The following is a 26,910-nucleotide window of genomic DNA, read 5'->3' on the forward strand; positions in this document are numbered from 1 at the left end:
CGCCGTGACCCTCCCACCGCCACTCACCCCGCCGGCCCGGAGAGCCTGGCAGGGCGAGCGGCGCCGGCGTCATGTGACAGCGGGGCCCGGTGCCAGCAGCCCGGGGGGAAGGCGAGCAGGCGGGCGGAGGGCGGGAGCGGGGCGGCGGGCGGGCAGCTCCTCCTCGCACACACACCCGGAGCCACCGCCGAGGCGCCTCAGCCGCTGGGACGCGGGACACGCCGGCCTCGCGCTTCGGAGCCACCGGAGCGCCCCCAGCCCCCGCCACCTACCGCGGCCCCCGGCGCTGCGGGAGCCGACGGAGACCGGGCGCGCACCGCACTGCCCGCCGAGCGTAAGTGTGGGTGGGGGGGGGGGGGATGCGGGGGCCGGGCTGTGCCGGCTGCCGGATGGAGGTGCCAGAGGAGGAAAGTTTCCAGGCGCTGGGAGCAGCGTGGAGCCCGAGGCGACAAGGGGTGGGATGCCGCGGGAGCCACCGCCGCGCCGGGGGCGGCGGGAACTGTGTCTCCGTCGGGTCGCAGCTGCGGGGAGGGGGGAGCAGGACTGGCCTCGGGGTTCGCGGGGCTCTCAGCAAGGCGGGGGAACTCCGTGCGCGGCCGAGGGGAGCCGAGGCTGCGTGCCGCCGTGTCCGCCGGGCGGGCAGCGCACCTGCGTGGCCAGCGGGGCCGCTCGGGGGGCGCCTCCCCCGGTGCCCTCCCCCGCGGCGGAGGCTGAGGCTCCCCCGCCCGCCTGCCCAGGGCGGGCGGGCCTGCGGGTCGCCCGCCCCTCGGGGCTGCTCTCCCGCCCGCGGTGCCGCAGCCCCGACATCGTGGCGGAGCGGGACAGGCGGCCTCGGGCAGAGACTGAAGAGCCATCAGATCCCGGGCGGGATATAGCGCCCGAGCAAACGGAGGTGGAAAGCTTAGCGGTCTCGGTTGGCTCCGCGGGCGGCGGAGGGGATGCCGGGGCAGGAGCTCTCCTCCTGGCCGTGCCCCACCCGCAGCGCGGAGCGGGTCGGCAGCGCCGTGTCCCCAGTTTAACTCCCGGTGAAGTCAAGGATGAAATCGGCGCCCAAAAATCTGTCCCTCGTATTGTCACCTCACCTTAGCAGCGCTTGGCCGCTGTGCCGGCGAAGGTATAACGTGGAACTGCACGGCAGAGAACTGTGGAGTTAGAAATAACGGCCGTAATCACCTTCCCTTTGATGGATGCCCATTGGGGGGTTTTCCCTCTCTTTTTTCCCCTTTTTGGTTTTGTTTGTTTGTTTGTTTGTTTTTAGTTTTTTGTTTGGTTTTAGGGTTTTTGGGGGAGTTTGTTTTTTTTGTTTCGTTTTAACCGAAATGGGAATAGGAGTTATTTGCTTTGGACCGACGTCAGGTGAGTGCCTGGCACTGCAAGGGGAGCCGTGGAAAAAAAAAGGCTTAGCAACACGAGCCTGCCCTGGGAGATCACAGCACCTAACTGGAGGTTGGGAGAAAGACCTGTTTCAGAATAGCTCAAGTGGTCGTTCAAGAGTTATATAAAAATATACATTAAAGTTATTTTGTGCCCTTCCCTTGTACTGTACCTGCGCTGTTTGCTGTGTTTTATTTGCTTCCTTGACTTTGTAAATTCAGGAGGTGTCACTGCTTGTGGAACTGAGCTCGGAAGGTTTTACTGTTGGGAAAAGCTGAATTTGGATGTCTGATAGGAGAGCTCTGAAGACTTGACTTTATTTAAACTAATATGCATAAATGTACATTACCCGTATTGAAAACAGGATTGCATGGCTGCTCACTAGTGACTTTTCCATACAATACTTCTAAGGTACACTGACTTGATAATCACACGAGGAGCTAGTTCTTGTGTGAGCGGAATTACATCTGGATTTGATAATCCTGCCTGACCCAGAAGATACTTATTTCAAACTAATTTTCTTCTTGTATTTTTAAGAATATATTATCTGGTATCAAAATACAAAAAACCTGAAGTTGACTCGAGTAGCCTTTTTTATTTTTCCACAAGGAGGGTCACAAACAAATGTTTTTCACAATATTTCTTTCTTTTTTCTTTTTTTTTTTTCCCTGTGCATCCTGTTATTGCCATGTCTCAGACCATGAGGGAGACTGGGGGTAGGGGCAAGGGGGGTGGGCAGAAAAGGATACTAAGTGGTCTCTCCCTTCCCTGAGAATCCAAGCAGAATTCCCTCCAAGTAGCAGAGCTACGAGTGAGCCCTTAGGTACTGTGAGGATTTGACTGAGGTACCACCTGCTTAGCCAAAAGCAAAATCTTCAGATAAATAACAATGTAAATGTGAGTTTAGTCGAAGGCTCAGAGATAATAGAGATGGGGGTTGTACAAGCACCACATTATTTATATTTCCAGTTATTCAGTATGAAGAAAGGAACTGATACTATTGGCATAAAATCGACACCCACACGTTGCTGTGTAGGTGCTGTACTAGCCAGTTGTCACCCCATGTGCATTTATTAAATTCCAGCCTTCAAACCCCACATTAGTGTTACTGTGGTAGTCATCCACTTAATTTGCTGCAACATGTTCTCACATTGGATAGGATTAGATGTCCCACCCATGGCATATCAATAACCAGTGCAAAGTATGTAACAAGACAGTATTTGAAACCATTGCTTTGAAGGAAAACAAGTGATGAAGTTATTCTGCTGTATGACATCTAGACAAGATGTGCTACTTTTCTACCTCATGTTGTCAGCTTATTTCATTTATTCAGCTGTATATTCAGATACTTCTAAAATAAATGTATTATATCCACGGAAAATCAGGTTCTGAAATGAAGTCTGAGTGCATATGGACAGGGATGTGGAAGGCTAAGCATGCAATGGCTTAGAAAAATATTCTTCTGTTCACTGAGTGACATTCGTCCTCAGCTGTTGAGCAGTGCTGAACAAGAGTGAGCCACTGTCCAGGAGCAGCCCCAAGCTTTACAAATCCCTCCTGCAGTGGCCTCGTCCCCTAGTCTGTCTGTGAAGAAGGTGCTCACTGTCAGACTCGGTGCTGCCTCTTTGATGTTACGAAGCTGTAGCTGTGTTTAGCTACTGGCATTCTGTAAATACAGTAATAAACCAACAGGTCGAAGGGAAGGTTTCAGCAAATCCTCATGACCTGTGGTGTCTAAAAATCTGTTTCCTCACGTTAAGGGAGCCTGTTTGTAAATAGGGCAGGTCCCCTGCATAAGGACAGTGTTTTTATTCACACCCAATGAACAAACACCTCCACCCACTGTTGTTGTTTTAAAAGACTCCAGCTGCTCATGAATATAGGGTCAGGGAGGGCCGCCTAAATGTTTCTCTGTGCTTTCTCCCCAGCGCAGCCAGCAGAGCTGTTTCCTGTTCTTTGTTTCAAGGCTGGGGTTTGCGTCACACATTCCAAGTGGCATATGTGGTGCTCTTTCCTGTTTCAGGCTGTTTTCTGGCAGTTTGGTAGCTTCATCCAGGCCCCTTGTCACTGCCCCTCAACTTCCAATCCCCACCCGATGAGTTATCATGTCTCTACACACTCAGGATTGCTTAAGATGCCTGTGTTATGTCATAACAAGGTTTCCAAGTTAACCTTTAACGCACGCCCTCAACTCCAGTGTAGTTCTGGGAGTGAACTGGAGAGCTTTGCTCCATTCGTTGAAAACTTGAACTCAAGTCTCCAGAAAGTTATGAGCCAGTTTTCTGCTCTCGCTCGCTCATCAGCTGATCTGGAATATCTCCATTAAAGTCACAGAGTTGCACTGATCTGTAAAGAGTATGAGAAGAAAATCCACATCTCTCAGCTTGTACTTGTAAGAGGGTTTTGGCTTCTGCCCTTACCCAAGCTGAATGGTCCACCATAAGCACTTTGTATTTCCAGATCTCAAAAAGTATTTTCTCCTTATACAAACTAGAAGATTCATTGTCCTGCAGATGTAATACAGAAAATGAGACATTGCTAGTTAACTTTTCTTTGGCGTTAATAGGTACTGCTGTCCCACATTTTCTATTTTTGAAGGCATAAAATTAATTTTTTTACTCCTGTTTTTATATTTATCTTTACCCCTCACCCTGTTGCAGGCAGACATAGTGAAATATTGAGAGGAAATTAAGAAAAACATTAATCTTTCTGTTCCTTTGGGTCTGACAGAAGAAGAGCTAAAGGACCCAAGCCAAAGGTCTTTGAAATCAAGAGAAAGACTTGCATTAACTTCAGTGTGCTTTGAATCAGGCCCTGGATGAAAATGCAAGATGGAGTGTTAATTCTTCTCTGTCAGTTATAGCCTGGAATATGCGTAGCTTCTGTACACACAAAAATACTTCCACCCTTTCGTTTTACTCCTTTGGTTTTTTATTTCAATAATTTTTAAAGTAATCTTTTGGTTCCTGCTCTTGGATGCTACAAGTTAGCTGTTTGTGATCATTGCAGATATCTTTTAGGAAGTATCTGAAATACACACTTTAAACTTGGTTCAGCGCTTAATTTTATGCAAAAAATAACTTTTAATTGAATTATGTGCACATACTTATATCAAACTGTTTTTTGTCTGTTCAGAAATCCAGATAATAAGAAGTATTTGGCCACACAGTTTTGGTAAGTTGCTTGTTGATTATTTTAATTTGTTGTTCTCAGTTGTTTTTACTTTGTTGTTTTTCTGTTCATTTTAGAACACCATAGATGAGTTTATCCATTAGAACACAATTAAATCTTCATTCTAGTACTGCTAATTTGCACAGGATTTCAAACATTTAATCTTTTTTTCCAATGTCAGGAAAAGAGTTACATTTAACTGTGTTTAGTACTGGAAACTGGTGTATAATAAATGCAGTAAATTTTGTGGTTTGCACCTTTTTGTAGCCAGAAGTTCTACAAAATAAGGAACTGAGGTTAAAATTATAATAGTTCTGTAAACCAACTTTTAAATACTAATTAACACCGCTAACAGGAGGCCTTTTAGAGTTCTTTTATGGTGTCAGCATTCAAGCTTTGTGTTTTCATTCCGAGGCTAGTTGCTTCCAATCCAGAATATGAAGTTTGGCAGAGCTAGTTTTAGGAGAGAGATTTAACTCTTCCCTGTTAAGCATTTACTTGATGTCAGAGCTTCCTTCAAGTGTTTTGTAGCTGTAGGTAGTAGTTCCCAGGGGAAGGAAGTGTAAGTGTAGATCAGCCAAATGGAAAGACAGAGCTCCAACAGGTTTTTAATAGTAAACTAACTCAGAATGGAAAAAAAAATGCAACCAAATGTGTGGTCTGCCTATCATACAGTCAGTGTGTGTTACCAGCAAACTAACTTGATCCATGAAGGCATGACAGACTTTCCACTTTTAAAGAGTCTAAGCTGCTTTGATCACTGTCACATTTGTACCCACTCTGTATCCAGCTCTTTCCCTTGGTTGTTTTTGTTCGTTTTTTTTTTTTTTCATTTCTGTAGGTGCATAGAAGTTCATCAACGTTTGCCCAGTATTCAGATCCTTGTTCAAATTAATCACTTAGGCTATTATTCATAAATGTACACTTCCTTTCTCTAGGATTAGATTTCTGTCTTCTTTCCCTTACTATAAAAAATGTAGAATCTTCTTTTTCATTTGTTTCCTGAAATAGCAGAAACCTTTGCATAAGAGAACAGTATTTTCTGTCATTCTTTCTTCATAATAAAAAGGCCTAATATTTTGCCTTTTAAATTATCATAAAAATTAACCTCTTAAAAAACGCACAACAAAAATAACGAAGTTCGGTTTGGAAGGGAAAGATTATCATACCATTCCACATACTTCACTTGTTTTCAAAAGTCTGATCTTTTATCCTTACTAGACTGTTTCTCCTTCTAAGAAGTAGCTTGAGACAGGAAACCAGACAGCAGTCTGCTCTGATAAGGGAGAATATTGTCTAATGGAGGTGCCTCAAGAGCTTTTTTTTCTCCTTCTCTTAGGTTCATTAAGTATAGAACTGAAGGTTGAACAGGGCTCAATTTTTCCTTGGTAAGGAAGACATCTTCTTAACAAGCAATGCAAGAACATTTTTGCCCCAAAATTTTTACCTACAAGAAAGCTATTTCCAGGCATGTGGCTTCAAAGAGCCTGCAACAGTATTATTGTAAACTTAAAGGAAATACCAATTAGTCTGCAACACAGGTGATAAATAATTATGTCAAAGCAGTTCTAGGTCAAACAAGGTGACATCAGCGAAGTTATGATGCACAAATTGTGCAAAAACACAGGTTTTTCAGCCTACTTGCAGTCCTGAAAGGAGGAAGGTAAAAGATTCTCAAGTCTTTGCTAAAAAGCAAAAATAGTTTGAAATACTAAATAACAGAATCCTGTAGAAATGCTCTTTTTCTTCATACCTGTCAATAAAACTTAAAGGAGAACATTTTTGCCTGTGTATTATTTTCTTTTACTTAATATCCTAACTTTTTCAACAATTATTACTCTTTCCTAGTGGAAATCCAGTGAATGAAAAACAAAGAAGGCTACTGATCAGTGAAGCATTTTCTTGGGGTGCTAGTTCTTCATGGTTCTCCCTCTGTTCTGTTCTTCATGGGCAGTCTGGTCCGGTCTCTTCCCCCAGCACCATGTCTGGACTTTTGTTCCTGCCCCCACTCTTGCTTGCTTTGACTGATTCTGACTGCTGTGCTGAGCTGGAGAGTTTCCTTGCCTGCTGCTATTTTGGGGTTGAGTGCAGTTAAGCACTTGCTTACTTCCCATTAAAGTCAATGGAACTGTAGAAACTTTTTTGCTGACTCAGATCTTGATGAGCAACTAGTCCAGTAAGTGAAAACACGTTACTAGCCCTGGAAAACTCTTTTTATACCTTTCCTATGGAATGTTGGTCTCAGAAACTGGTTTCTCTCTGTCAGACTCTCTTTCAAGGCTCCACTGAAGATGACTTCTCACCTGGGTTCAGAAAACCTCCCTACCCTTTTGGATTTCATCTGTGGAGAGTCTTTTGATAGTACCACTTCTCCTTAGTACCAGGAGAAGTTTGACTCGAGGCTCACAGGAGAGTTGTTTCAAAGCAACAGCCTGAGTCCCAAAGGGCTTGGACTGAAGAGCTTTGGCCACATGACTTAAAGTTGATTGCTAGATACCAACATGCTGCAAGAGCTGCAGTGTCTTTACAGAGAGCACTCATGCAGTGCTAATTTAGCAGATACCATTATATTGTTCTGTAATTATGCTGACAATAACAGTCATACCTTAAAGCTTCTAGACAAAGCCTCGCTGTACATGTGGCAGCATTCCTTTGCTTCCCCCAGGCACAAAGACTGAGGAAGCAAACCCATATGTGCTTTCAGGCAGAGTGAAGAGAGGCAGAATTTATGGTCACCACCCCCGTCTGCCACAGGAGTCAGGTCACTGACTGTTCTTCCAGGTATTTAGTGAAAGCAGAGGCTTTATGTTAGAAGGACGCTTTGTTGTTGGATGTGCACAGTCAAAACTGGCCCTCTGCCCCACCCTTTCCTTTCATAACAGGTTTGCAGAGTTGGTGGACCTTGAAGGTAGATGTGTAGAGCTGCTGCTGGGAGTAGCTGCACTGCGGTCGCTCTTTTCCAGCTGCTCTGCAGTGTAGATGTGTAGTCTGGGTGCATTCTTTAACCACTTTGCACGTTTCATCTAGGATAAATAATCCATACAAGCCCTTTTTGTCAGAATGCGTGTTAAGTATCTTTAAGCTTTCATTTAATTATGTCTTTGAAATAATAAACCATACACCTGTCAGAAAGTTGGTATCGAGAATTCTTCAATCCTGACAAGGTGATAAGCTCTAACGATAATGAACTTCCCTTCTGGAATAGAGACCTTGCTGTATATTGTATATTGGATCATAAGGGCAGAGTTTCTGTTGTTTCCGGCTTGCTGTCTTCACTGGACTTCAGATAGGAGAGTACTGAGGGACTTTGCCTCAACTTTACCTTGCACCTGTCCTTATTTGCATACAAAACCCAATTGCTTCATTCGTCTTTCTGAAGTACAGGGTGTGAGCAAAATCTTATCAAAAGCCATGTCCTGTTTGGACAAGTTGGACTGACTTGGCGGAGATCCACAGGGTGGAGTGAATGGGAGGAGGCAAGAAAGTAAAACTGGGTGGCTTGTTAGCTGAAAAAAAGAGAGAGAGCAAAAAAAAGAGAGGGTGGAATGTTTGCCTACTGGATTGCAGTTAATTATTTAGTTTCAGATTACATGCATTTTAAATTCTTTTACCCCACATGAGTAAACCCTTTAATGCAAAATAGTTTACATAATAAAGTGAAAGACAAAGACCTTATTTTTTAATAGACTTAATATGAGTATATTGTTGTCGCCTCACTTATTTTCCAGAGCACCTCAGGAGTGAGAGATGGTATTTTGTTTTTCCAGAAATTAGTTGTATATACTAAACAATTTGCAGGCTTTCAAACAAATACATTCTGAAATCATGGTGTAAAGTAGAACCCAACTGGTTTTTCATTCCTCTGTAATAGAAACAGATAAGATTGTTTACCTTCCCTATTGCCCCCTTCTCACATGTTTAGGAGAGAGAGATTGGGATTTTTTGAGTTAGTAGGCATGCTTTTACAAATATACTGGGAAAAATTACCTACTTTTTAGTAGAACTAGTATGCTTTATTTGTGTGTGAGTGTACATGCATGTGGTCCAAGCTATCAATTTGGAGCATTATTTTTAAATACAAAGACCATTGTTTTGTGAGTTTATTTATAGCCTTAGGAAAGTATCCTTTTGAGCTAAATTTTAAATGCCAGATCCAAAGCTGGTTTGTATTGATTCTGTTGCAGTCCACCAAATAAGATTTGGATGGACAGGACCAAGCATTACACGCTAATTAATTTTCCTTTCTTGAAAATTAGTTTCCACTCACTATCAAATAGGCAAAATAAACCTGCTGCTTAAGAATAACATATGATAAAGTGCTCAATTTCTCTACTGTGTTGTGGTAATAAAAGTAAGGTTTTCCTCTGCTGCTCTTATATGACTGCACTTGAGAAAGATTGAGAATTATTTTTCATTTTATTCAGAGCACTTTCTGTTGTCTGTGTCAGTCTAATTCCTACACAGTAATTTAGAGCTATCTCGGGAAACACTCAAATGTGTAACATGACATGTCAAATGTATATCAAGTGTCTTTTCACACACTTTCTTGAAAAGGAGTAACTCTTAAACTAAAGAAATCCAGTTTTAAAATTACAAAAATGACAGAAAGTATGAGCATCACTGCATTTACTTAGAAGAAACTCCTCTTTCTTTTCCCTTCCTTCCTGCCTTCCCTCCTTTCTTCCTTTTTTTCTTCTTGCTTTCTCTCTTTCTCTTCTTTCTCTCCTTTCTTTCCTCCTTTCTTCCTTCACTAAAGTACAAATTAGTGTGTCACATTATCTATGCACATACAAACTAAAAATTGGAAGTTTTCTGAAAACTGAAGGAATTAGTTCCAAATTCTTATATAGGCTGTCTGAGTGGCTACATTTTACTATAAACATTTTTAGTGTCTAATATAACTAGGAGTATAATTTCTTTCTGTTTTCACATTGCATATATATGTGTGAGAACATGAGTGATGTATAGATATGTGGATGTATTTCTGGGAAGACAGTCTTCTGAAGCATCAGTTCTAGCTATGTGAAATGTTAAAAACCTGAAAAAGATAACTAGATAATGGTTATCTAAAAGATAACCATTTAAAGAAGTATAGTATAATTTAAAACTTTCTCACAAACGTATTTAAGGTATTTACAGAATTATCACAACTTTTAGCAAATAATGCTGAAAGTTACACAACTGCTCCTAAACTAAAACTACGTAGTAAGTTTAAACTGGAAATTACATTAAGCTGTGTTATTTGTTTCGTTTTGGTTTTGCAATTTGCTTTTGTCAGGCCTTCAACTTTTGTAAGAAGAATTATGAAGATACTTTAATTTACTTTTGCTACTTGTTTCCACTATTCAAAATGCACACTGTTGTAATATATTTTCAAAAGTCTTTAAATGTTATTTGTATGCCTGAATAATTAATGGTAGACTTGTAACAACTCATGCCGTCTTTCTCTGGACGCTTTTAACAAATTTTGATCTATAAACACACGTTAATTGCAAGATTGTTCATTAGTGTAGGCTTGTTAGAATTTTTTTAATTTGAGCAGCTCCATCTTAAAATGTTCATTTACATTTCTGAGAGAATTTTCCAGCCACAGCTACAAATCTGTTGGTGAGCCTTCAGCCTGTTCCACGGGGTGAATTGCCTGGATGGTGGAGTCTGTCTGTATTTGCTTCTTTCCAGTGCCATCTACTGGCCAAAAGGGAATTGGTGTCATTTATTTTTGTCCTCACATCTTAATAGAGGTCATACCACTTCCAGGCAGGACTGTGAACTGTATGGGGTGTGGTCAGAACTTGCTCCTTTAACATCAGTCATAATGTATAACATCAAGTGATTTATAAAAAGCTTGCCAACATCTAAATGTTATTGTGAACAACTTTCCTTTACTTTCCTTAGTTTCTAACTCTGCACCCTTATGGCTTTGCCTCAAAGAGGTATCTCCTCCTTTCCTTCACAGCATCTTTCCAAGATGACCACGACAAATGTGTAGAATGATAGTAATGAAATGCGTCACACTAAGTACTTTAGTTTCAGGCATTTTGAGATTGGATAAGAAAAGGCAGCTGAAACTGCACAGAATGCAAGCAGATTTTTTGAAGTGCTTTTCTTTTGCACAGTTAGCACAAATAGTTGTTGAATTGTCACTAAATCTGTTATGCCATGGAAATAACTGATGCATTTTTTTATGTTGTCATTGCAGCATGTTGAATGTAGTCCAAGTTAGTCCTGGATTATAGTTTTTATTTTACATTGATATCAGTGTCATTGTATGTGAGCTATTGAACATTTCTGTTAGAACTCTTAGAAGAGAGATATCCTCTCCAGAATCAGTTCACTTGTATAAAGAAAATTCTTCTGAAGTTGTAATGCTGGTAAGAAATGCTTAGTCTAAACTGTGATATGTTTAAACACTGACAGCTAATGAAAGTGACAGTTCTGTGGTCTTGGTATGCTGACATGCACAATAAAATTCAAATTAACTTTAGTTAAATTGAGCAAATGTCTCTTTGTTTCAATAGCAGTTTGGAAAGAATGAACTTACAATAAATAAAATATTTAAACTTAGTCAAATATTTAAGAATCTATGTTAGAGATTGATAAGTATTCACTTTAATCTGACAAAATAGTAAGTTCTCTACAATTCAGAAAGTTGATTAGGGTGGCTTTCTAACACTTTGTCTTTGCCTTGCAGGCCAGGACATCAGAAGCATCAGAACAGGTGAATAAAAAAGATGCTAATGTTTGACCCAGTCCCTATCAAGCAAGAAGCCATGGAGCCTGTTTCAGTGGTAAGACTTTTAAAATATATTGACCTTTGTGATGACTGGTTTTTTCACCTTTAGGTCATACTAAGATTTCGTTAAGCTTTGGACTAGTTGGGAAAGCTTGTGAAGCTGTGTTTTGCTCTTAATGCACTCAGATTCACATTCTAAGAAAACTTTCTGTAGTTTATTAATTTATTGCCTTAAATGACCTGACCCATTGCCTGTCAGATTTTCTCTGGGATGAGAGCAACTGCAAACTTTCAATAGCTCCCATCTCCAGAACAGAGGAGAGAACATCCAGGAACTTGTGAGCTCTGCAAATATGATCTCTCTTGTTTGTGGTGCTGATGGAGATGGGTTGAAATTAAGTTGCCATGCTTCACAGTGAAGTGACAAGAGCCTGTGGTTTCAGTCTTACACCTTTGAACTAAAGGAACAGCTTCTCACTATCCCTTTTTCTGTTTCTCTCTTGGTTGTGACAACACGTGCCTGGGGCTAACTCTGTGCTCTAAATCTAATCCTAAAAAAAAAAAAACAAAACAACAATGGCTTTTTGCTGGGTAAACCAGTTGCACTGCTTTACCTGTGAACAGCTGAAAACTAGGGCAGTGGAGAAGGAACCCGGGGAAAAAAGGGGAAGAAGAGACACTACTTTAAAATTGAGTTCATTTTCAGTGAATTTGATATATAAGGTCATCTCAGAGAAGAGTCTGATAAGTAAGAGCAGCGGAGACGTGTAGATGGGAGCTGTACAATGAGAGTTGTGAAGATACAGGCTGCTGCTGAAGGGAAGGTTTTGGTTTTTCTCCCTCCTTGTCAGCTTTGCGTCTCCTTTGTGTGACTGAAGAATTATGTGGCGCTAGAATGATTTGGATCAGCTCACTGAATGGTCAGAATTGCTAACCCACCAAAAATACTCATTTTTTGGTCAGATTGGGAAGCTGATCTGTCTCATTCTGTGCAGCTGCTCCATATTTGAGCAAGGGGAGCGGGGAGGATGAGGGAATGGGGCCTCCCCTTTCAGCAGTAGCCCACAATAACATCAGATTAAGTGTAACATGAAACTACACCCCTAGAAAGGCTGATCAATTAGAAGGGTGAAGTCAGTTTACATAACTTAGAGTGCATTAAACTCATACTCTGAATGGCATCTTTCAGTGGAAAGTTTGTTTCCTGTTTTATTTAAAATGTAGAATAATTTTCATAAATTTAAATGCATCTGTAAGCAGTCTGATTTCTTCAGTGCTATTGATAACATATTTTGAGAATTAAGTTTATGTGCATTTTAAAATTACAGTTTGACTTTCGTGGGGTTTGTTTACTTAAGAGCAATGATAGAAAAATAGCTCTCACTGAAAGTGTGAATATGATGAATTCCAATATTTGGATCAGGAAAAAACCTTAGTATTGGCCAACCTGTCTATCAGTTTAATCACAATTATTGTGTAACCTTATTAGTGATGATTATCTGAGGATATCTAATGGTGTCCATCAAAAGCAGAAAATGGGCTGGTTTTAGCAAAAAAATGCGGTTACGTCTTTTGGGCCGTCTTTTGTGCACATCTGCCTTCGTCCCCCAGAGAAAGTTCTGCAGTGGCTTGCGGTGATGCATGAGGCACACAAATGCCCCAAAGAGACATGTGCTTCTGCAAGATGGACAGGCTTGGTACCTCAGGAGGCTCACCAGGAAAGGAGCAAGCAGTCTTTCCTAGACGAGCAGATAAAGGAAAAACTGCAAGGGGAAGAACAAGAGAGCATTTCTGAGCCCAGTGCATTTCAAGACTGTAGTTCCAAATGTTGCTTCTCATCCTTCTCGTAGTGGTGTGGTGTCTTCCATGCATTGGACCTCTGGAATATTCTTACAACTCAGTGTGATCACTCTGACCGGCCATTAGAGACTACTCAGAGCATTTTACCAAATCCGTATGTTTTTCTTTTTGTTATTACATAATGAGAAAAAAAAGGACAATATAAAAAGCAGAAAGTCCAGAAGAAAGCATGTTTTTTGAGTGAAGTTCCCCTCGTTGGATACTACTCTGGTTTCCCTCAGGCTAAGGACCATGTGCATTTCAGCTTATTTACACGCACAGGCTGTTTAGCCCCAAGCCCTCGAGGTCCCTAGCTCTTCTTGATCTTGTGTCTTTCTTGGAGCCCTGCTGCCACATAGTCCCATCAGAAACTGCTCTGGAGGCACCTCTCATGGGAGGAATTGTGATATGGAGAGAACACAGAAAAGGATAGCACCCACTGACTGAATTAGTTTTCTTGACCACCTTTTGAGGAGGTGGAATGGAAAAGAAACTGTCAGTGTGAGGTTGTGGAGGTGCTAAGCATGTCACTACAGGCTGACATAACCCAGAAATCTAAAATCAGGATTATTTTTATTGCATCCTTCATTCTAGTAGTATCATTAGAGGCCAAATTAAATTGAACCCCTTAGGAATTATTCACTCTTCTATCTGAACATACACTGTAGGTGTAAAGTCTGTCTTTAAAACATACCATTAGTTGGAGTGGGAGAAGGAAATTAGTAATGATTTTGACACCACTGTATTTCAGCGTGTGGGGATAAAAGGATTAACTTCTTCTGAGGTGACTGAAGCTCGCACTCACAGTATTTCATCACTCTACCAACAGCTCGTGCTATTTATTGAAATGAATTATTGAACACATCTTATGATAGTTCTTAATGAACCAATGACAATGTCATCTGAGTCCTACCTAAATATTTGCTGCAAGGACTTTTTAAACATTTGGACAAATACCAGTTACCATTTGGTGAAATAAGTTGCTCTTTTGTGAGTTACCATCTTTATTTGAATTCAAATTGAATTGAAACAGTTTTTCTATGTGTAGCAGAGAAAGTGCCTGACTAGGGAAGACTCTTGGTCAGGCACAAGAAGTATGACACTGTGGGTCATTATGATGGGATTTGTTGCTAATAGAGTATCTAAATATTGCCAATGGAGTATATAATATAGTCAGGTCTAAAGGGTTATAATACGTGCATAAGCAGGTTCAGCTAGAAACATGCAGGTTTGTAGTCCTTGGCCTTGCAGCATGTACAATTCCAAAGGAACAAAGCATCCATGGAACTACTTTAGGATTTTATCTCTGCATGTGACTGAATCTTGGCACTTTTACTCACCTGCTCAAAAATGAGTGTTCCAGTCTTTACTCTTGATGTACTATGCAGACCTCCCTGCTGTGGGAGGGGGAATCTGTCTGGAAGCTGCCTACAACCTTGGGAGACCAGTTGGCCCCATCTCCAGCAGCATTTTTACCCTTTTGCAAGCCAATGTGCACCAAAGTCAATCTGAATCATTAGAGCTCCCCATCATGGAACGCATTAACTATGTGGGTATCCAGACAGTTACTGCTGCAATTCCCCCCTGGTGTTCTTGTCTTAGGATAAGGTTACACCTTGGGATGCTTGTTCTTTAATAGACTTTGTGACCAAAAGCATTTAAGATTTAAATTGCGCAAGCTTTTTCCTTTCTAGCATTCTTGCAATGAAACAAATGTTCATAGGTGGTGACATTGTGATCGTCCCTGACAAACCTGCAGCACTGTAAATGCACTGGTGTTTGGTGATGGAATGTTTAATTTATTGAAACTGGGTGAACTTTGTACTATAAACAAATAACAGCAATTCTAACAGAAGTACTTAATATTTCTTACATGTTTTTTTCCAAGAGGCTGGCCAAATTTTAAAGTTAAATTAATAGGGTTGTGTAGTTTATAAAAGACTCGGTGAATTGCTTGAAAACCTGTTCATCTGTACAAAAAATAAGATGTTATACTATGGCAGTATAACAGAATTTGGCAAATTATATCAGAGTAGTGCTTGGTAATGTCCTCTTGTGGAAGCAGTAGTGGTAATAGGAGTGAATGTGAAATATTTGGGCAGTCTTTATGCTTGACAGATTGACAAGAGGGGAACCATAGTGATTCTCCTTTGGGATTTACTGTTTTAATTGTATGAGCCACATGGATACAACTCAAAAATATGAGAAGTTCCTTTGATTTATTTTCTAGTTTCTTTGTAGCTTCAGTGCTCTGAGTTTTATATGGACAAACAGCAAAGAAAGGTAAATTAATTGCTTTGTAAGGTCCAAAGAGGGAAAGTGATGATACCAAACATAAAAAGAGCCAGATGGGGACTGGAAGGAGATATATGTTGAAGTACAATCTTGCATCATTATAATGATCTACTGTCATAACATACAGTTCTGCCTAAGGATGTTTGGGAAAGCAGAATTTACAGGAAAGTGAGAATTTGTTGGGTTTTTTTCAATCCCAAGTCAGACCAAACTCCTGCATGTGCTGTTAATTCCCGCAGAAGAAATCCAAGGAAAATGCATCACCTTAAATATTTTAGGAACACAGAGCAATGGTGTCTCATTTTCTGTCATTCCACCAGAATACTTTGCCTAATCTAGGACAGGTGAGAAAAGATTGCTTTTGCAGACTGTGAAATACACTCCCGCTTCCTGCACTTGGTGGCATTTAGAAAACTGAACAGAGGTAGTTGGGCTTTTTTTTTTATTTGTTTGCTGTGAATAATGCTCCTTATTTACAGAGAGAGACTGTGAAGTCTTCCTTACTCTCCCATCCCATATCCCCAAGGGGTGCTGTCTGCTTCCCTGGCAAAGAAAAGAAAAGCTACACCAAATTTGAAAGCAATGGTTCATATCAACCTAATGGCAATCACTGTGTCCCAGGACCTAGAAACTGAAACTTTGCTATGCTAAAAGATGCAGGAAGTTTAAATTCAGAGCCAGGGTAGATCTGAGTGTGACTTACTCCAAATGAACAGGTTTTCCACCAGGCTTCATCGGTAGGGAAGCAAAACTGTTTTCCTCCAGTGTCTGATTGACAGCAGATATTTTCTTTTTCATTGTTCTAGCATCCTTCTCAACTTTTTCATGCTTTTTTCCCCCAAAACATAATTTGTCACACCACATTTTTCTGTGACAACTTTATCTGCAGTTCAGATAGAATAGCAATTAAAACTGCAGAAGGAAGAAAAGTGTAGGAAAATGATTCAGCTTCTCCAAACTGCCAGAAAATATAGCTGATACTAAATCTGTGCCAGCTTAATTACAACAATGAAAACCTACGCAAGATAATGCAAGGCATATGGGGTAAAATACCAAGTCCCTTAAATAATCACTTCTTTAAAACATCATTATTTTCTTTCTAATTCTTGGAAAGTATTTCTTGCTTATCTAAATACATTCTGCTTAACTTTTCTAATTTAGAGTTCTCTGCACAACATTTTAGTACTTTGGTGTTTTTTTCAACACACACACCCACCTCTGGTGTCAAAGAGTTGAAAGAGGGTAGCTGTTCATATAGAAAGGTTACAACTGACTAGCAGCCTTCTCTGAGATTTAAATTGCACAAGCTTTTTCCTTTGTAGCATTCTTGCAATGAAACAGATGTTTGTAGGCACTGGCATTGTGGTCATCCCTGACAAACCTGCAGCACTGTAAATGCACTGATGCTTAGCAGTGGAATGTTTAATGTAATTTGTTGAAACTAGGTGAACTATAACCCAATAACAGCAAAAACTTTAAACCAATAACAGCAATTTTAACAGAAGTACTTAATGTTTTGTTCCTGTTTAAATTTTTATTTTTTGGCTATGCTCATAATTTGCTCAGATTTAATAGGTAGTAAATGCTGTTAAATATTAAATTCTATCAATATTTACTGGTGTTCATCAGTTAGAATGGTTATGATTTTGTTCCTTGGCTCAGCAGTGCTGGCAAGTCTACAGACAGCACTGCTTACAATAATGGTACTTTAATAAAATTCTGAGAAACAAGTTACCGTCAAAGATGAATGTTTTTATAGATTGAATTTGTAAGAATAGTCATAAAGAGAATAAAGTTTCAGAGGTTTAAATGTGATATTTACTTGTAAGAATAGTCATAAAGAGAATAAAGTTTCAGAGGTTTAAATGTGATATTTACTGTTTGGAGATTAATCACCATTGTGTATGCTGCTTTGTTTGAATATTTTATGGAAGAGGTGACTCAGCTTTGTTGTTTTATCACAGTGCTTTGAATGCGGCAGGAAAATTTTATATTTTCTAGACTCACTATTTCAAACAGTAACTGAAAAGAGGAAAACTACATTTGTGTCATTTCTCAAAAACACTTTTAGTTAACATTGAAAACCAGGAAGATGTATTACTAGAGGTTTTTACCACAGGAAAAAATAATTGAAATGTTATGGAAACAATTATATAAAAATACAGTAGTTTTATACTTCTGATCTGTTTCACTTCCTACCATTTTGAACATTTTTTTAATCCCACTCATCAAAGTATTTTTGGTGTCAAAGAATTAGTCAGTTTCTTAAGATTAGTGTGAAACTGCTTAGCCTTGATGTGAAGGGTTACTTAACTAAAATCCAGAGTTAGCATTTTATTTTAAAAAATTGACAACAGGACTAAAAATCTGTGTTCACTGCTTGTTCTATGTCTCTCTGGTATGTTAGAACATCCCATCCATTTCTGCAGTAAATTAGCTGTTAGTAAACAACCTCAATTTTCAACAGTTTTTAAATGCAAAATTGGTCTGGATAGTTGTTTAATAATACTGTACTCTGCAGTGTATGTTAATACTTCTTGGTTTATAAAAATAATTAGTATAAATAACAATAATATATAAAATTATTATTAAAATATGGAGATCATCACATAGGTCAAGATTGGCTTTGGGGTTTATATTGTAATGAGAACTGCTAGCTACCATTAACAGGAATATTCTTCCAAATGTTTATCCCTATACTTTTTTTCCAAAATCAGACTGGCTAGTTAGCTACTTTATACTCAAAAAAAGGTTTAGAAAGATTTAGAATTTTCCTTTTGCACTCTTTAGTTTCTCACCCATTACTTATATAGTTCAGCTGTGTATTTTTTATTGATTGTTGGGTTCAGATTCTTTCTTGCTTTAGCGATTGATTGTTTAGCAATTACCATAGCATTTGATTGGGACCTATTACTTCGAATTTTAAGTCAAATTTAACTCCTCTCTTGGTAGAATTCTTGACCCTCAGTATATACTTCTATGCTGGGCATAAGCAGCATGTGTCTCCCAGATCAGTTAAGAAATATGCAGCTTAGTTTACAACAAGCAGTTTTTAAGGGAGAAAATAGTTGAATAAGCCTTGAAGATTTGCTTTCATAATCTGTTTTACATTGCTTCTGAAACAGAATCAGTACTTGAGTAACTTCCTTTGTGTGGAATCTTAGGCTTTATTTAATTCACTTTTATTTAGAAAGTACAATAAAGTGCTCTCATTAAACTTTTTTATTTTGCCTCAGTTTTATTAACTGTCTTTCTTTTTCAGCAGTAACTGTGTGATTTATTATTTGATTTTCTTTATTTCTTTTCCACTCCTTCTGACAGTCATACCCATCCAATTATATGGACCAAATGAAGCCAAACAAATACAGCGTCATTTATTCTACACCAAGTATGTTGCACAATAAATTCTACTCCAACCCTGAAGGACTGTCAAATGGAATCCAGATGGAGCCGGTAGACCTTACGGTAAATAAACGGAGCTCACCACCTTCAACTGGAAGTTCTCCGTCCCCACTAAAATTTCAGACTGTGCATAGGAGAACTTCACCTGGATTGACTCTGTCCTCACCCAGCTCACCTCTCAGTAAATTCACACCATCACCCCCAGGAGTACAGCCTATTTCTATGCCAATAACAATCCCACCTGTAATGGCTGCTGCTCTTTCACGCCACGGACTGAGAAGCCCTGGAATACTCCCAGTTATACAGCCTGTTGTGGTCCAGCCAGTTCCTTTTATGTATGCTCCCCATCTCCAGCAGCCCATCATGGTGTCCACAGTTCTTGCAGATGAGATGGAAACTCCAAGTAGCATGCAAGGTTGGTGTTGTCAGAGTTCTTTTTTATGCCATCTCATACTGTGAAAATAACACAATATCCAAGCACTTGTTTCCTGTATTTCTTTGCATTTTAGGAAATGGAACATAATTCCTGGTCTCCTAAAATATTCAGGCATAGAATTTGTTTTGCAAATATTTTACCAAACTTACCAAGGTTATAGAATCACAATATAACTTAGTTTGAAAAGACCTCTGAGATCATTGAGTCTAATCTTTGACCAATCACCACCTTGTCAACTACACCATGGCACTGAGTGCCACATCCAATTTTTCCTTAAACACCTCCAGGGACAGTGACTCCTCCACCCCCCTGGGTAGCCTATTCCAATGTGTAATCACCCTTTCTGTGAAGAAATTCCTCCTGATGTCCAACCTAAACCTCCCCTGGTGCAGCTTGAGGCCCTTGCCTGTCATCCTGTTGCAAATTGCCTGGGAGAAGAGACTGACCCCCACATGGCTACAGCCTCCTTTCAGGTAGCTGTAGAGAGTGATAAGGTCACCCCTGAGCCTCCTCCTCTCCATGCTAAACAATCCCAGCTCCCTCAGTTGGTCCTCTTAGGACTTGTGCTCCAAGCCTTTCACCAGTTTCGTTGCCCTTCTTTATACCTACATAAAGCTGTTTCACTACTGAAATTTGGAATGATAAAAATATTGGACTGATGAAAATGAATAGAAGTGCTTTGAATCATAGGTCATCAGGAGATAGACCAAAACGGGAAGATTTTGTATTTAGCATGAATTGTCACACTAAATATAGAACTAATGGATTTCTTTTGTTTTAACTATACATTTTTATGTATATTTTTTATTTCCATAACTCTTCATATTTTTTATGTATTGCCTTCCCTCTCCTACCCTCCCCCATACAGTGCCTGTCATTGAGTCTTATGAGAAGCCTACACTGAAGAAAACAATCAAAGTAGAGCCAGGAAGTGAACCATCGAAGACTGACTTCTATCCTGAACAAATGTCACCTCCAATGATGACCTCATTGTCTCCCCAGCAAGTAATGTTGCAAGAGTAAGTAGCTAACAGTAGTTCCAAGATCAGCAGAAGAATGGAAAGCAGTTCATTGGAGTATTTACGAGTTTTGAGGAGTGGGAAGGATTGTTGCTGTACTTTTTAGAACATGTGGTAAATACAGAAAAACATTCTTCCCTCCCACCACTGCCGCTGTGAAATGTGATTTCAACTTTTTTTTTCTCCCGTCTTTAGCAATATGGGAGTTGATACATCTTTATATATCACAACCACGTAGATCTGCCATTTATATAACGCATTTCTGAAATGATGATAGTTCCAGTCCTACAGTTTATTGAGAATAGAACTCCCAGTAAGACAGTGATAATCTGTTTATGTAAAACCAGCAGCAAACTTGAAAGATAGCTAAAAGAGATTTCATACTGATCTCTGTACTTACGTTACTTGAAATATCTTTCTTTAAAAAATGAGTGTTGTGTCTTTCTCTTCCTGGAGGACTTCTTTGTTTTTTCAAAAATTTTGGCTGGTTAGTGGAAAGAACCTCTTTGGGCTTACAAGTTCTCTGTATATCCAGTGAAATTCCATGTTTACCCAAGGCCATTGTTCTGTGGGTGATATTTTTGGCAGCTCAGGTAGTTTCTGAAGCTGTCCTTCCTCACGGCCACTTGTTTCCATCCCAGTACTAACTTGTTGAGCTGGTATAGCCTTTACCGGGGCCACTGCATGAACTAGATCACAGATCTAATTGGGTTTAAAATAGTACTGTTTGCAGAAGGCAGGACAAGGGCTGTTTGAAGGCAGGGCAAGGGCTAGAAAGAAGAAATTAGTAAACCTTTTCACTGGAACCATTAAAAATTTCTCAGGAAGCATCTGAGCAGCCATGGGCATCCTTTCCATTTCCTGCTTTCCTAGGGAAAACTCTGTCAACTTATTAAAACCATGGAATGGCCCAGAGCCCGGCTCATCCTTCAGCAGGCAGTGCTCTGGGTAGGCATGCAGGCTGCCAGCATGGCCTTGGCAGGAGCTGAAGTTGGAACTGAGCACAACTCATAGCACATAAGCTCAGAATCCATTTCTGCCCTTTCTTCCTGCTCATTGAAACCCTTGGGGCAGTTATATTTGACCTCACCTCACAGAGTAGGGAAAAAGGGCTCCAAGCCAGACTCTCAAAACCCAGTGTGAGTGTGATTCAGAAAGAGAAAGGAAGCATAAGGCGGGTGGTCTGCATTTCCTTCAGCAGGCTGCCTCTCCCTCCTGCTCGTGGCCATTGGGTTAGAAGGCACACTGCAGCTCCAGGCCTTCTTGTGGGCACCTCTCCTTGGCTTCAAACAAGCTTCAAACAGCTAGCTTTTATAAACTATATGCTGTTAATTTTAAAATAACCTTATATGTTTTATTATACTAAACATACAATAGTAAACATCCATGTTTACTAGTTGCTTACTTGCCTTCCATAATGGACCTGCCACACAAGGCAGTCAGGTCTTGGAACTAACTACTGCTAAGTCAGGACTATCAAATGTTTCAGTTTAGTTTTTGTCTCTGTTAAGCCTCTTTAACAAGAGCAAACCAGTAAGTGCTGTTCCTGGCTGGTACCACACCCTTCCTCCAGGGCTGAGACTTCTACAGACTTGTCACCTGCGTTAGTGATTTGCATTATAAAGTTCCCAATGAGTCCAGTTTCCACAGGAAACTCATCCGCTGAGCAAAGAATATAAAATTTGGTATACTGTGTAGATAGCTTTGTTACAAAAAAAATTTCTATAGTCCATGTTTCCAAAGCATCTCCTCTGCTTGCCCATACAGAGCATTATGTTTATGGAGACCCTGTCCTCGCATTGTAACAGCTTAAATACCTACATAGCTGTTCTGTAGGGCTGCAGTTCTTGATTATTCCTAAACCCAGCCATTTCAAGCTCACATTCAGCTGTATCCAAAACAAGAAGTTTATAACTTTTATTTTTTTATCTTTATATCGTTAAAAAATACATAGACAAATCACACAAGTTACAAGATGAGAGATCTAAACCTTTATAAAAAAACCCCTGTCATTTCTCAGCTTTGTCAGTGTCTGCATTAAGAGCTGTAGTTAAGCAATGACGATTTTATCATTTTTCATAGGTTCCAGCTGCCTAAAGTGCACTATTCAGACACATGAGCTACATTAAAGGGACATAGGAAACCTTCAGTCTCCCTTTTAAGTGACTTATTTTGGTTGAGTGTTAGGTTTTGGCATACACACTATATATGTATATGTATGTATGTATATATATGTATAATGTTGGTGGCATTTCTGTAGGAGTGGCAAGACTTTCTAGTATCTCTGATAATCAGTGTAACTATGTAATAACTTCCAAAATCAAACTTGAGGTAATAATCTCTAGCCCAATATAAGAAACTTAATTAATGTATTTTCATGCAAATGTCAAAGTCTCACTCGTGCTGTCAACACAATGTGGTCTGTGGTGAAGGAGAAAAAGCTGTTGAAATTGTAACATGATTTTTAGAAGATATTCTTATCAATTGAAGAGTGACACATAAGTGGGTAGGCTTAAATGAATTTGTATCTGGTTGTATAAGAGGGAATGAAAGAATTATGGCTGTGCTTTTATTATTGGCACTTACTTAATATTTACCTCTGAATTTTGACACTGCCTTAACCATTTTTTAAAACTACCACACCCTATCTGATTATTGATAACATTCTGTTGTCTTGCCAGCCTCATTTCCTCTAAAGGGAAAATGAGACAAATTCTCAGCACTTCTTCTAGGTGTTTTGAGATTGAAAATCATCATAAATGGTGTAGGGTCGATACCCTTTTTCTCCCTTTTCCCAGATGTTAGCATGTACAGGACTAGTCTCCACACATAATGATTTAAACCAAGTTTGTTTGCTGTCCTAAACCAGAGCTTCTCCAAAAAGACGAGTATGCAACAGCGTTTAAACTGAACATTGCTTTGGAGAACCATTTCTTTGGAAGCTAGAAGTCTGCCTTTCTTATTTAAGAGTGTGTACATCTGTGTCTAACATCACCATCTGGGGTTTCCTGCCATTATAATATTTTTAGCTAGATCTAATATGTACTTAAAGAGTACATCACTCAACAGTCACAGAACCACCAATGGAAGAAAATTTGGCTTCCAATTTCAAGCTTGTAACTCTAATAAAAGAATTAAAAACAGAATTAAACTTTTCCCACATTGCTAATCCCCATCCTGCTGTTTTCTTCTTAAACCATGCAGATTTTCTGTCTTTAGCACATGCCCTTTATTTTGCTCAGAAAAGTAGGTATTCAATGTTTCTGAAAATTAGGTCTTAAAGGAACTTGGTGTAAGTAACTAATAGAACCTAGTGTTATAAAACGTAATTCAATTGGTAAAAAACTGTGAAATACAGTAACTGAGAAAAGACAGGAGTTCTAGAAAGCTCATTTCTGCCACATGGAGGAGTTGGTTTTGCAACAAGGAATGCTAATACCTGCACGTTATATTCTAAATTTCAGTTAAAAGCTAAAAAGTATATTAAAAGCTTTGATACAGATCTGCTAATGGGCTGAAAAATGCAACCTTGTGAGGTTGAAAGATTTGTAATGCCACATACCTTTTTGACAAACATACTTGTTGCCTTTTCTAACACTGGTGTGGAAGAAAGAATCAAAGTTGTCCCCAGCTATACAGTAGGGTGTCATTCAACAGTCAGCCTTTTAAGAAACTCGTATGTTTTCACGTGTGTGAATGTTTATGGTTGTGTTTGTTGCAGAAGTCTGTATGTAGTTAGTACATGTCTTACCTGTGCTGTACCTGTGGGCTTCTAAAGTGAAAAATCATGTTTATGAAGGTGGAGGGACAACTTCAGACATCCTGTGGGTGTGGCACACAGGCTAAGCTCTACTTTTAGGAATTGACGTCAGTGGTACAGGGAGGCCGCACCCTCCTGCCAGCACCAAACAGGAAATTCTTAATTACATTTTAAAGGAGTGGCTGGAACAATAAAGACTGCCTTCTGCTTTGAAACTCTAAAGATACAATTTCTTTAATAACATGGAATAGCTGTTTCCAATTACAAGCAAAATAGTTATATTTGAAGGATAACGAAAAATTGTGAACAAATACAAGGAAATTTCACTATGAACTTTGAGAAATCTGGGGTTGACTGAAAAACAAGAATTTGAAGAGAGTTTTTCCTAAGTATGTTAAAAAAACCAGTTACAAAGTAGTAAAAATGGCTACATCATGCCACAAAGTGAGTAAACATTTAAAAATATTACTGCTAGAGTACACAAAATTTGCTAACCCTGTTGAATTTTTCAACATGCATGCAATGGTGTTCTTTCTGCCAAGAGACAGAGTAATAGTGAATAAAAGGCTCTGTTATGAATCACACTAGTTGAGGTTAGCTGTGCTGAATGTTTTTCATTTTTAACATTCAATTTGACTTTGCAGGAATCACCCTTCAGTTATAGTTCAGCCAGGAAAGAGACCTTTACCTGTGGAATCTCCGGACACACAAAGAAAACGTAGAATACATCGATGTGATTATGAAGGCTGCAACAAAGTCTACACTAAAAGCTCCCATCTGAAGGCTCACCGAAGAACCCATACAGGTTTGAGTACTGCTATGCTTCTCTTTCATCAAGTCTGTGGCAAAATAGTAGCCTAAGCTGCTTGTTCCTGCTAATGGCCAGGTGACCACAGGCATAAGTAGCAAAATGAAAGAAATTAGATCTGGCATTGAGGATATAATTACAGGCTGAGCAAAAGACAGAGGACATAGCAGGAAAACCCACAGCAAGAGATTGTAAGCCAGAGCAGGTTCTTGGAGTTTGCTGGTGTGCTTTACATTCACTGGCTCTTCACTCATTTTGTGTCCAATTGCAGATTACTCAATCTGCACAACCTGTAAACACCAAAACAGTTCAAATTGCACTGCCTCAGCTATGACATCACTGTTAAATTTGACTGAGACTTCCATGGGAGTGGCCCATTTGCAGAAATCTGGACTGTGTGCCAAATGCAAACACATATGCTCTGTGGACATGCTACCCAGTGGTCCAGTGGTGCTCTTTTCTGAATGAGTGTTCAAGTAAGTGTATCCCCATCTCTGCTCTCCACAGAAATGTTCATCTTGGCATGCTAAATGAATATATACACATCCAAGGTTTTGCGGCAGTACAGCGGTGTTAAAAAAGAGGGAGAACGACATGTTTGAAAGTAATGATTGAGAGAGATTTTGAGATACTTGTGACAATGGTGCCAGTTATTTATACTACATTAAATTTCAGAAATCACAAGAAAATTTCTGCCTGCTGTTCTGAATGGTAGCACAGTCCTTTCCCCCAGCTAATCTGGAATGAGTTCCCTGTTTTGAAAATACATGAAAAAATGCTTAAACCTTCGCACTTCTGGGCTTGATGAGACAAAACAAGTGCTAATATGGCAGAGAGAGGAACAGAGAGACAACAAAAAAATAAGTTGTGGCAGGAAACAATTTTTTGGTCTGTTAACTCTGACTACACAGTTTCTAGTGCAGAATACTCTGCAGCCTTGTGCTGTTTGCAGGCCTTTTCAGTAAGCATTAAAGTACTTGCTGAAATTTGACAAGGCAAGAGAATAAATCTGTCAGACGTTTAACTGATATGTTCATGTCTTAAATCCCCACTTCTGTGTTTCTTTTTCCAGGTGAAAAACCGTACAAATGCACTTGGGAGGGATGCACGTGGAAGTTTGCTCGTTCTGATGAACTAACGCGGCATTTCCGCAAGCACACGGGAATCAAACCTTTTCAGTGCCCAGACTGTGACCGTAGCTTTTCCCGTTCGGACCATCTTGCTCTTCACAGAAAACGCCACATGCTAGTCTGAATGTCTTCTGTCCCTGACTCCTGTCACACTTTTTTTGTTTTTTACACATGCATTTTAATTTGGATTCAGCTGGTCTGGATCTCTGAGTTTATACCATTAAAAGCTTACATATGGTCAGTAACAGATGTTATCTAACCCTCCTATGTCCTTGCCACGGGTCAGACCTAGAGAATGTGAATACTTCTTTTTTTTCTCCTGGGGATGCTAAGCAAACCCTTTCTACATTCAGTGTGTTTAATGTATTCCATTTGTGAATAAGGGAATTTGTAAACTAACGGCTTTTGTTGGTTTCTTCATATAATCAACCCAGCATATACTGATAAAGTAGTAAATGTTATTGAATATCCAAAATGCTAGTCCTTGACAGACACTTTCATTTATGTGCCCAGTAAGGGATACGCTCTCATTTTATGCTCAACAATGCAATGAATGAACTCTCCTGGCTGTGCTGATTTCTGCAATGTGGTTAATGCAGCAGTTTTAGAAAGACATTTGATTTAGAAATCCCCTCTGCCCAAACAGTGAGTAACGCTGAGGAAATAAATCTAAACAGTGTAATTACTTTACAGAAGGATTGAGTCATAGTATCATTTACCCCAATCAAGAAGAAAAATTGGCAGGAATGGGTCCGTACATAACACTGTGCATCTAAACCAATATCATCTGTCATCTGTATTATAGTGTAGTAGATATCCTTGTTTTTATTGGATAATGCCCCAGTGGATTTGTTAAATGAAGACCTTGAGTGACACTGTATGTCTGGTTTCTGTGCAAGTGTATGGGTGGAACACACAGTCAAGAAACAACCTGAAGTCAGGG

General features: G+C 39.8%; 1 protein-coding gene across 3 annotated transcripts; it reads left to right on the plus strand.

Annotated features, from left to right (window-relative positions):
• Positions 1-222: 222 nt before the first annotated feature.
• On the plus strand, positions 223-26,657 carry KLF3 (Kruppel like factor 3). Of its 3 annotated transcripts, XM_032685132.1 has the most exons (7): positions 223-334; positions 4,510-4,548; positions 11,237-11,333; positions 18,734-19,229; positions 20,119-20,269; positions 24,674-24,834; positions 25,910-26,221. In XM_032685132.1, the coding sequence occupies exons 3-7, from the start codon at positions 11,277-11,279 to the stop codon at positions 26,089-26,091; spliced, it is 1,047 nt and encodes a 348-aa protein (XP_032541023.1). In that variant the 5' UTR covers positions 223-334; positions 4,510-4,548; positions 11,237-11,276; the 3' UTR covers positions 26,092-26,221. The 3 variants fall into 3 exon arrangements, with proteins under 3 accessions (XP_032541023.1, XP_032541024.1, XP_032541022.1); XM_032685133.1 differs by lacking the exon at positions 4,510-4,548 and having other exon boundaries at positions 225-334; XM_032685131.1 differs by lacking the exons at positions 223-334; positions 4,510-4,548; positions 11,237-11,333 and adding an exon at positions 14,147-14,666 and having other exon boundaries at positions 25,910-26,657.
• The last annotated feature ends 253 nt before the right edge of the window (positions 26,658-26,910 follow it).

Source organism: Chiroxiphia lanceolata, chromosome 4 (genome assembly GCF_009829145.1).
Source record: "Chiroxiphia lanceolata isolate bChiLan1 chromosome 4, bChiLan1.pri, whole genome shotgun sequence".
Taxonomy (NCBI): domain Eukaryota; kingdom Metazoa; phylum Chordata; class Aves; order Passeriformes; family Pipridae; genus Chiroxiphia; species Chiroxiphia lanceolata.